At 35.1% G+C, this 12,171-nt stretch overlaps 1 protein-coding gene across 2 annotated transcripts in view; it reads left to right on the top strand.

Annotated features, from left to right (window-relative positions):
- The window catches only part of NAV3 (neuron navigator 3), an 893,105-nt gene that overhangs the window by 817,542 nt on the left and 63,392 nt on the right, over positions 1-12,171 (top strand). For both annotated transcript variants that reach the window (XM_070370975.1, XM_005889180.3), the window contains 2 exons: positions 791-814; positions 3,458-3,535. In XM_070370975.1, coding sequence (XP_070227076.1) covers positions 791-814; positions 3,458-3,535 — 102 coding nt within the window. The remainder of the gene's footprint in view (positions 1-790; positions 815-3,457; positions 3,536-12,171) is intronic.

Genomic DNA, 12,171 nt, shown 5'->3' with positions numbered 1-12,171 from the left:
ATTCTCCAGGCAAGAACACTGGAGTGTGTTGCCATTTCCTTCTCCAAAGCATAAAAATGAAAAGTCAAAGTGAAGTCGCTCAGCCGTATCCGACTCTTAGCGACCCCATGGACTGCAGCCCACCAGGCTCCTTGGTCTATGGGATTTTCCAGGCAGGAGTACTGGAGTGGGGTGCCATTGCATTCTCAATGATCATTAGGAAAAAGTAAACAAAATAGTAACTAATAAGCTGATTTTCTGTGGCTGTCAGTACAGGTAAATGTTTTTCCTGTAGTTGTATTTGGTATTCTTTATGATTTATAAATCACAGAATAAAATTCCGACTCCTAGGTCTTGGCTAAAAATCTCTATGATTTCATGGAGCACAAATTTCCTAAAATCTGTATTAAAAAAAAAAAAAACAAAAACCTCTATTACTTTTTTCTGCACTCACCTTTTATAAAATATAATTTTATAACTTTTGTTTGTGTTATTTGTTGTCTGCATCTTAGGGCAGCACCATCTTTTAATTCTATACTTTTAAAGATTTTAAGACACAATATATATCCATCAGTCAAATAACCTATGTTTTCAAAATACAATATGGTCTATATATAAATAAATATCATTGCAGTTCTACAGTTCCTGCTTTTACTATTAATTTATTTAATATCTTATATTTTATTATTCTTACGTTAGACCAAAATAACATTTTAAATGACACAGTATATTTATTGTATTCTTTTATACTGTGAAATAAATTAATACTCATTATTTACAGTTAAATTCTTTTTCCTTTTATCTTTTACAGGCTGAAGAGAAGGCTCATTCAGAGGTAAGAACCCAGCAGCATTTTTAGTTGACTATTTTCGATTGCATTTAGGATGAAATGAGTAGTTCTACCGCCAGAGGGCTCTGTGATACAGCCCATGACTCAACTCTGCTGATAGAGGTGACCCAGCAATGATAAACAGTCTTGGATATTTTCTCTTAAAAGAAAGTGAAACTTAAGTTTTTAGAAGCAAACTCTCTTCTCACATTCTAGCTTGGGGTCTTAACTCAGCACCTATTAAGTTGTCTCTAGTAGTAATCACTTAAAAATCTTTGATGCATGAATAAATGTGTGGTCTCTTCCCCCACTGCTGTAAGACTAATCACAGGATTATGGCAAGTATTACATTTGAGGCCCTAGACCCCCACAATGCAGTTTACCAGCATCTCAGTCCATCTATTATTTGGTCCCAGTACTTTTCTGCTTCTAATCACTTGGCTAATGCAGTATGTTATTCTAATCACACACTTCACAAGTATTTCATTATAATCACATACGAATCAGATTGCAACCTGGAGAGAACATTCTTTTTCTTTCCCTTTGTTTGAAAGTTGTCCTTCCAAGGAGAGCAGAGGGACTTCAATTAGGCCTTTATTCACAATGTGCTAATGACTATTTGATTGGTTTTACCCTGAGCAAAGAAAAATGCATTGGCAATAGCCTTTGCAAAGGAACTATTCCCTTTGAAGTTTTATTTTATCCGTCTTCTAAAGTTTTGTACTATTTTACTTTACAATATGTACATTAAAATATATTTTATTTTCTATATATATATTAGGACTTCCCTGGTGGCTCAGGTGGCAAAGCATCTGTCTATAATGAGGGAGACCTGGGTTCGATCCCTGGGTCGGGAAGATTCCCCTGGAGAAGGAAATGACAATCCACTCCAATACTATTGCCTGGAGAATCCCATGGACAGAGGAGCCTGGTAGGCTCTAGTCCATGGGGTCGCAGAGTCGGACACGACTGAGCGACTTCACTTTCAATAAAAATATTGAGAAAGTGTAAATTATGCCAATTTTATCTGTATAATTGCTAGACCAAAGAGTAAATATGATTTTGAAAAACTTAAATTATTTATATATGGCGACATGGCAGAGCTTCCTACATTGATCATAATATGTGTAGCTACTAAGGCGTACAAGTACCACATCTATTTGCCATATTAGTAGTTACCCACCTCCACTTTAATTATTCATAGCCATAGTGGGTCATTTTCTTTAATGATTTACATTAGTTTCAGGTTTATTGTAGTCTTAATTTTAAAGGAAACATAATCATGTAATAGAGAATAGAAATTTGAGAAGTGTTCTTTGGACTTTGTACTGTTTTAAGAATGAAATAGATGCCTCTTAGAACTATTTGTGGTCACTATCATCTGAATGAACCCAAATTCTCTTTGGATCTCGGTGTGTCTTTTTTTTAAAGTACAGGAGTCAAATGGAATCACATCTACTGAAATTATATTAATATCCCCTGCTTCTATTCCCAGTTTAAAATTTTGTTCTTTTTTAGAATCTTTGAATATTGACCACCATTTCTTCTCTACAAAAATCTAATGAGTAGGAAAAAATAAGCACTTAATGAACTGTACCAAGAATGTTCTTTCAAACTAAGATAGTGTTTTGAAAGTCCAACTACAACAACAGCAACTTGTTTTTGAAGAAATGAGAATCATCAGAGTAGAATGTTTGGCATCTAAGTAATTAAAATCCCTTGAGACCAAAAGTGTACTTGTAAACTTAGTCTTAGATTCTTGTAAACATTTTAACCTTACTAATCACTGTTTTTCATGGCATCATAAGACATGCAGATTAAACTGTGGAAAGTACTGAAACTTAAAAATGATACATACTCTCACCTTTTTTTGGTTCAGTTTATTTGAGTATGGAGTGAACCAAAAAAGGAAAATGTTTTAGCATATTTTTGTTATTGGTTTATCTAGCCATTTACACAGTTTTACTGATTTTTCCCCTGTTTTTCCAAACTATGGATAATCTGTAAGGCGATTCTGCTTGGAGCTCATAGTAACTCACTGAATAAATGACATTATAATAAATATTTGAGAAGGCTTCTCTAAGTGTTAGTAATGAAAACTCCAGCCAATAAAATTATTTTCAAGTATAGAATCATTAAATGTTGAATTGTAGCCAACTTTCAGTGACTGTGGGAATATTCTACAGCTTATTAGTACTTATCAAAATATAGGAAATAAAAATAAACATACAAAAATGGATAGAAAAAGAAAAGACTCAGAAAATATATACATGTATTTAATTTTTAAAAAGAAAAGCTTTTATTACCATAAATTTCTAGAGATAGAAGGACCAATAGACAAAGTGAACTGATTCTGGATTCAAATAGCAATGGCAAATAAGCATTGAAGCAAACAGCAAATGAACAAAAAAGCATCCTTTAATGTGCCAATTCAAACTTCAGTTGTGAACACAGGCACTTGCCTTTCTTCTTATAAGTGGCATTTAATTGTTACTCAGCCAGTTTTTACATTTCTTTAAGTTCTGGAAATTGGTGCTGATACAGTGGTATTAGAATGAACTAATTATAGAGTTTGCTTTTTTGGACTAAGTTCTTAGTTTTAAGTTAAAATCTACTACCATATTGATTTGATTTTTTAATTACATTCAGCAAATCCATAAACTACGGAGAGAGCTGGTTGCATCACAAGAAAAAGTTGCCACCCTCACATCTCAACTTTCAGCAAATGTAAGTCACTTTTAATTTTTTTGACATATTAAAACAGACATTTATATAGTAAATGAGATAATTCTAGTAACAGGCTCACAAACATTAGATGTCCACATGATACAGACTTAAGTCTGTAAATCAGGGGACGTGCACATGGAATCATAACATCTAAATCCAAGGTGATGAGGAATCAGAATGTGGTTAAAATGGCTTTTTGTCTCTTGTAAGGTTGGAATGTTGGTAACATCTAGAAAGGTCATTTCTTTTCTTATTTCTTATTTTTATCATTCCTCATACATAAGACTTTCTTAAGCCACAAGACAGTGAGGGGTTGACAGTGATTGACCATGGAAGATAAAAAATTCATGCACGCAGACTCCTTCAGCACAATTTATTGAACAATTAATGAAGCATCCAATTAATTCTCCAAAATTAGGTTGGTCTGAATTTGGATATCTTAGCTATATTGTAAAGGAGCTATAGTTCTGTCGAAAACCTTGGTAGCCTTCTCATAGTTTAAGGAGCCAAAGATAGCAAAAATGATGGTGATAAAGACTGCCAATGATATTACCATTTACTGAAGATCTGTCAGTGTGCCAGGGAGCACTCAGAGTAGATGCAGACGTCCCGGAGGACATGTGGCGTTGTGCCTGGTCCTGAGGAACAGGGTCTCGAAGCAGCAGTGAGGGGTGAGGAAGCTCCTGCTGTTTTGCCATGTGTCCTGACACCTTTGCTCAACATCAATCTGCTCACTCCCACTGGGTGGCTTTGGGCCTGTTCACTGCCTTACCATGCTCTGCTCTCTCCCTGGAGTTTTTCCATCTCAACAAAGCTTGACATAGCAAAAGTGAGCAGGTGTGGGCCCATTGTGTATGATTTAAATAAGAGAGAATTTCCTTCTGCAGTGTTTAGGTTCGTTCCCTCACAAGGAGTTCATTTTAGCACTGTATTTGAATTGATTTTATCTTTTTTTAACTTTGCGGGAAGTTTGTCTGCAATGAGGAAGGCTTCTATGCCCTGGATAGTAAAGATACAAATGTCTTGAATGATTACTCAGAGTTTTCTTTTCTTTTGTAAATGTCTCTTGCATGGACTTGTATACTCAGTTATTGGATTAATAAATTACTGCTATACAAAATGGAATTTGTGCTTTTACACAGTGATATATACATACCATCTCCATTTAAAAGTAATGCAGTTGACCCTTGAACAACACAGGTTGAATTGTGCAGGTCCACTTATGCATGGATATTTTAAACTCCTCACATAAGTGGATTCACACATTAATTATCTGTATATAAATGGACCCACATAGTTCAAATCCATGTTGTTCAGAGCTCAACTATACACCATCCATGGTTGGTTGACCTCTTGAATGTGTAATTCAAATGCGGAGGGCCAACTATGATATGTGAGCATTCATGGACTTTGGTCCTGAAACTAATCTCCCATGGATACCAAGTGACAAATGTACATGTATATTGTATTAAAAAGAAAAACAGAAATTAAAATAAGCATTTAATAAAAGCATTTAATAAAAAATAAAGCATTAAATAAAATAAAGCATTAAATAAAAAATTTAAAAAGCATTTAATAAGAAGAAAATATATTTGTTTTTCCTGCTGAGGCTCCCAATTCCATTCATGGTTATTGATTTCTTCTGTGTCCTTTAAACATTGTTCTTCTATATACTCATGAATACATATATATATAGTGCACACTTGCAAAGGCTCACACACACACACACACACACCCCGGTGGAAGGAACCAAGTTCTAACATAGGAGGACTGTCCTGGGGACAACTTAGTGCCACTGTTTCAAAGGGTAACATTTTAAAAACATTTTAAAAACATGTGAGACACTGGCTACCTACCACTTCTCTCAAGTCATGCATGCCACACTGTGGTCACTGATTTGTTTTCATGACTATGGAGTATGAATCCTCAGCTGGCAATTGATATGACCTTCATCCATGAGTATAGCTTCTTACAGTTAAAAAAAAAGTGTTCTTTTATGCATAAAGCAGAGATATACAGAGAGAATATAAATAGGTATCCATCATATCTGTGATAATAAAATGGCCATGGAAGAAGGGGGCAATTAGAGAAAAAAAAATCTATATTGTCTCCCTAAGGGTCAATAAAGAAGAAAAAAAGTAAGAAACACAAAATTAGAGAAAGTGGTGGCAAATACATAAATTTGTTTAAAAAGTGCTAGTCTTGGAAAAATGATCCAAATATCTCCAGCCTTTCCTGTCCATGTCTGTGTTATCAGTAATAGTATATTTTACACATGGCTGGGAGCTTAATCCTATTTTGTATGTTATTCTAGTTTTATGTCATAATACATTTTAGAAATATTCTCAGATCACCTCAGACCCACACAAAACACCACACATAGAACCTTTATTTTGTTTAATAGTGAAAAAATTGGAAATAACAGAAATGTTTTAATAGGTTGATGGATAAACAACTTCTGATACATACATACATACCATGGACAATAGCTATTAATACACACAGCAACTTGGATGGATCTCAAGTGCATTAAGCTGAGTGAAAAAAGTCTGACTTTTAAAGTCACATGCTGTAGAATTCCATTTGTTCAACATTCTCGAATGACAAAATTGTATTGATTGCCAGGGTCTAGGAATGGTGGTCACCTCCTTCCTGAGAGGTGAGTATAAAACTAGGGAGAGCTTGGTGGTGATGAAAGGTGGTTCTTTACATGTGTGCATGTGCATATGTGTACCAATAATGAACTTCTGGCTTTGACGTTACACTGCTGCTGCTACTGCTGCTAAGTCACTTCAGTCGTGTCTGACTCTGTGCCACCCCATAGATGGCAGCCCACGAGGCTTCCCCATCCCTGGGATTCTCCAGGCAAGAACACTGGAGTGGGTTGCCGTTTCCTTCTCCAATGTAGCCATGGATGCAAGCTGGGTAAAGGGGTACAGGAGTCCTTTCTGTACTCTCTTTGAAACTTCTTGTGAATGTATAATTATTTCAAGTTAAAAGAGCAAACACCTAAAGATCTATCACAATTTTTAAAAGAGATGTCTAGTTTTTAATTTCTTGCACATTTCTATCTTATTTCACCATTTAGTGCTTTTATTATTTGGTGGTAATATGCATTGTTAAAGTTTTTCACCATCAGATAAATGTATTGCTGAAACTGTCAGAAGATAAAAGTCAGGAGATTCAGGTAATGAAGATATGCATTATCTTCTACTCTTTTACAAAACAGTTTATCAAAATTCACTTTAAAGCTATTGCAGTAGTGAAGAACTTGTATAAGTGGATGAGTTCATCAATGTTTATAAAATAATTTTATTGCCAATCCTATTTTAAACATTTAATAGTTTCATAATTACTAGGGGTAGAGTCTTATATATTTATGTCCCTTTGTATTTTTAAGGATATAATCTCCTATACACATTCAGAAATTTGAATTATTTATAAGGTACAAACTGTCTTGAATTCATTATCTTTAGCATCTAGTTTAAAATGTCACTTTAGATTCAGTGCACCATTATGAGTCATCAAAGGATTTACTTGAGAAAACGCTTGGTTTTTCCTCAGTTCTAGGAAATGCTGCATTTGAATTTCATCCAGAGTGTGCTTTACTTCATTGCCTCTGAGTTAGCATCTGTTGATGTATGTAATATATATGCGCATATTTTAATATACTTTTATAAAAATTAATTATAAGACTGAAAAAAGTTTCTGTAAAATTGCTTCAATATAAGTCAAAAAATGTTTACTCTTGTACATTTCCTATTTGGAGTTAGAGATATGTCTTTTATTATTTTATTCAAACCGCAAGTAAACTTAACTTTTTGGTTAAATGAGATCGCTATAACGGCCATTGTTGTATAGAAGTGTAATAGCCATGGTTTATAAATATAAGTCGGAGAAGGCAATGGCACCCTACTCCAGTACTCTTGCCTGGAAAATCCCATGGATGGAGGAGCCTGGTAGGCTGCAGCCCATGGGGTCGCTGAGGGTCGGACACAACTGAGCGACTTCACTCTCACTTTTCACTTTCATGCCCTGGAGAAGGAAATGGCAACCCACTCCAGTGTTCTTGCCTGGAGAATCCCAGGGACGGGGGAGCCTGGTGGGCTGCCATCTATGGGGTCGCACAGAGTCGGACAGGACTGAAGTGACTTAGTAGTAGTATAAATATAAGTTGCAATGTTTGGTTCTATAGAAAATATCATTAACTGTTATTGTTTATTTAGTAGTCATTTTAAGATCTATTCAGTTTACTTAATATATAAATAATTCTGTCAGGCCTTAAATGTTTTTCCTAAATTTGGGGTATTTTTGGTTTTTGTAATTGGTGTATCAGATGATTGGACCTGACATTATTATATTTATATGGAGTCCACACAGCAATCTGTGTTTTAATATTTAAATTGGAAACGTCTGCTTCTCTACTAAAATGTCTTTTTCCCCTTTGTTAAAAGGGGCACTGGTAAGTCAGAAATATATATGGCTATCTCATCTCATTTGCTTGACAGAGTATAACCCACGTTCAGTGGAAGGTACACTGAGCCTACCCAGCAATTTGTGCAGGTCTCTGAGCAGAGCTGAGAAAGCCCTGGGAAGCCTCTTCATAGAGGTGTGTGCATTAGGATGTCTGTAGAAAGGAGAGGAGCAATGTGGGCCAGTACTGTCGCCTGGCTTTCTTTGAATGAGTACCATTGAACCATTGAACAGGAGCCCCACAGTCCATGGCCCCCAGGAACGAATGGTCATATCAGACAGACAGCCAGTTACCCCTGACCTCTCGCCCACAACTGCTTAAAGCCAAGCCAGGTGGAATGCATTTATTTGTGTCTTAACGTATTTTCTTACAAATGTCAGCCCTTAGATAATCTGGAAATGGGCACGAAGGCTAGTTATTACTACTAGCTTTCAAAGATATTGCTGAATGAATGTGTAACAAAAGAAAGTGCTTTGCCTTTCAGCACGTAAGTCATTTAACCAAACATTTCTCAGGTTTTATTTTGCTTAGGATTGTGCCCTATTTCTTTGCTCTAAAGAGCAAATACTAAATGTATTTTTACATAATCAGGCAGTTACTTTTGTTTTTCTGCATCTCACTTAAGAAAAAATATTTTGCACATAATTAACAATGACAAACACTGTAGGGATAATTATATATATAGATATAGATATATAGATATATGAAATCTTTATGATGTTTCAGAGTCATGTATATAAAATCATCTATACCTAGCTACCTATCTATCTATCCCCATATACATCTATGTAAAGAGTATTTTTTATTTTATTGATGGGATGTTGTTGAATTCTGAATGAACAAATGCAACTGCAGGCATTTTTCACAATGGTATTCCATCTTATTGTTTAGTACCACAATTCTTTACATGTGTATTCAGATTATGTTATGTGATTCCCAAACTAAAGACAGTATATTTTAAAAACTTATCCCTTAACTAATATTCAGTCTTGTCTATTTTATTACCTTGACAGACTTTACCTAACACAAGCAGGGAATATTCATTAATCAGTTCAGTTCAATTCAGTTGCTCAGTCATGTCCAACACTTTGCAACCCTATGGACCACAGCACGCCAGGCTTCCCTGTCCATCACCAACTCCTGGAGCTTGCTCAAACTCATGTCCATTAAGTCAGTGATGCTATCTAACCATCTCATCCTCTGTCGTCCCCTTCTCCTCCTGCCTTCAGTCTTTCCCAGCATCAGGGTCTTTTCTATGAGTCAATTCTTCACATCAGGTGGCCAAAATATTGGAGCTTCAGCTTCAGCACCAGTTCTTCCATTCAATATTCAGGACTGATTTTGTTTACAATTGAAAGGTTTGATATCCTTACAGTCCATGGGACTCTCAGGAGTCTTCTCCAGCACCACAGTTCAAAAGGATCAATTCTTTGACACTCAGCCTTCTTTATTGTCCAACTCTCGCATCCATACATGTCCACTGGAGAAACCATAGCTTTTACTATACAGACTTTTGTTGGCAAAGTAATGTCTCTGCTTTTTATTATACTAAGTTGGTCATAGCTTTTCTTCCAAGGAGCAAGAGTCTCTTAATTTCATGGCTGCAGTCACCATCTGCAGTGATTTTGGAGCCCAAGAAAATAAAGTCTGTCACTGTTTCCATATCTGTGTGCCCTTAATACACTAATGCAATTTTACTCTGACTTGAAAATTATGCAACTTCTAAGGGAAAACTCAGAACCTGTAAACTATGATTAACAGTCCCCCTAAAAATCCACAGTTTTTTTAAAGTCATCATTTTATAAAGTTTTTCAGATAAGATATATTTTCCTAAAGTGTAATCTGATCTTATATTCTCTTTTCTCTCCAATAAGGTGACAAAGATTATCACTGGTAGAAATTCCTTCCTTTATTTACTTATTGTACTGCCTTTCTATTAATCTAATTGGTGAGAAGTTTAACCTTGTATTATATTCAAAGTAACAAAGCTATTGTGATAAATTAAGCCAAGGAGACATAACTTAAAGCAGCACTTAATAAACATACTTTTAACATACTTTTCATTGAGAACAATATGACTCAAAATATTCTTTTATAGCCAATTATAAGTTATTATAAATTAATTAATTTATATTAATTATATAAATAATAAAGAGCAATGTTCTAAAGATTAAAAATTGGCGTTCTAATGGTGAACATTTTATCTTTACTGACAGCTACTACAATAAGCAATATATTGCTCAGATGGTAAAATGAACTAATTTTCTATAAAATGGCACATTCAAGGACTCATAGTCCAACAGCTAAACCTTACAGTTATTTGAGAGACTTGAAGCTTTTCAATGTTATATAGAATCTTGCATTTCTTTTGGTGAATATTAACAAAACTTTTCTATTTTAAAGGAAAGCAAGGAATTTTATCATTAGGATTTAGTAACCCACTGTATCGTCATAGCAGAATTATTTTTAACAGTTTAAACTGGAATCAGCTCTAATGGTCACTATAGACAAATAAATTTTAAATCAGATAGAGCAGTGCTTTACAGTACATTCTAACTCCTGCTAACACACCACATGTGTGAATCTGAAAACACGATGTTAAGCAAAAGCAAGCCATCACCAAAAATATCATGCCACTTGATTCCACTTGGAAAGTTTAAAAATAGGCTAAGCTAAAACATAGTGTTTAGGGATTCAGGTTCAGGTGGCCAAACTCTATAAAATAGAGGCAAGAACATAATTATCACACGAGTCACAATAGTGGTTATCTTTGTGGAAGGCAGAAAGGACAGAGATGAAAAAGGGACAAGGGAGGATTTCCAGATCTTCAAATGTCCTGTTTCTTGACTTGGCTGCCAAGTGCATGAATGTTCACTGTGATAAACCAGTGGGCTGTACATGTTCCTTTTTTTCACTTTTAGCATAGTGTGAAGGTTAAGTACAAGAGAAAGTGGAACACAACCTTATGCCAATTTCTGAGGGTAATGAGTCTGATGTAATGACTTTCCTTGTCATTGGAAACATTTTGAAGTATAAGATACTGTTCTTTTTTTAAAAAAAAAGATCATTTATCCAAATAAACCTGCTAACACACCTTGGAGTACCATTCTCAAGGTTGTGTGTATGTGTTTGAAAGAGAGAGAAAAGAGGAGAGAGGGAGAAGGGAGTGGGAAAAGAATAGATTGGAGTTTTTGGGTTATTTTTCAAATTTTGTATTAAGTACAGTTGACTTACAGTGTTGTGCCAATCTCTGCTGTACAGCAAAGTGACTCAGTTTTACATATGTAGACATTCTTTTTTATATATTTTTCCATTATGGTTTATTAAAGGATATTGAATATAGTTCATCTTCTATGCAGTAGGACCTCATTGTTTATCCATCTATATATAATCAACTATATATAATAGTTTACATCTGCTAATTCCTCACTCCCAGTTCTTCCCTCCTCCCACCGCCTCACCTTGGCAACACGTGTGCTTTCTATGTCTGTGAGTCTGTTTCTGGTTTGTAGATAAATGGAAAGAGAATAGAATTTTACGCATGGACTGAAGATTAATTGCATTTTCTACAAATTATTTTTCTATATATTACAATGTCTGAAAAAGAAAGGCATCCCAGGATAGACTCAGAGCCAGAACAAATATACTTTCATATTAATATCATCCTGTTAATGGAAAGAACTTGTACATTCTAGCTGTATGAAACTAGAACACTTTCTAACACCAATAAGGGAATGAACTTCTGGCTGTTACTCATAATGAAATAAACTTCTGGTGCCCTAACTCTTAGAACACCTGTGATCCATTTGATAATAGGTACCTCAGCCTTTCAGTTCTGGTAGGGTTACAAAGTGATTTATTTTAATTGCACCCTCTCATTCCTTTCTCTTTTACCTCTCGTTTACTAAAGTTCCCCCATACATAGTTTATCATAGGTGGAAGTTGTAAAATATTCTATACTTGAATCTTTTATGGATGCAATAAAACTCCATCACATTGAGACAACATATCTGTGGTTCTACATCAAGCCACAGTGAGAGGTTGAAGCATGTCTTCATGCTTAGTATTCTGTGGTTCAAGCCTTTGCATAATGGTGTGTCAGTAGAAACTGGCCTATTTTAGAGCTGTAATAGGATTGTCAAATATCTCTTAATCGTGAGAG

Source organism: Bos mutus, chromosome 5 (assembly GCF_027580195.1).
Source record: "Bos mutus isolate GX-2022 chromosome 5, NWIPB_WYAK_1.1, whole genome shotgun sequence".
NCBI lineage: Eukaryota > Metazoa > Chordata > Mammalia > Artiodactyla > Bovidae > Bos > Bos mutus.
The sequence above is the reverse complement of the archived record's forward strand: the minus strand, read 5'-3'. Positions and strand labels throughout refer to the sequence as shown.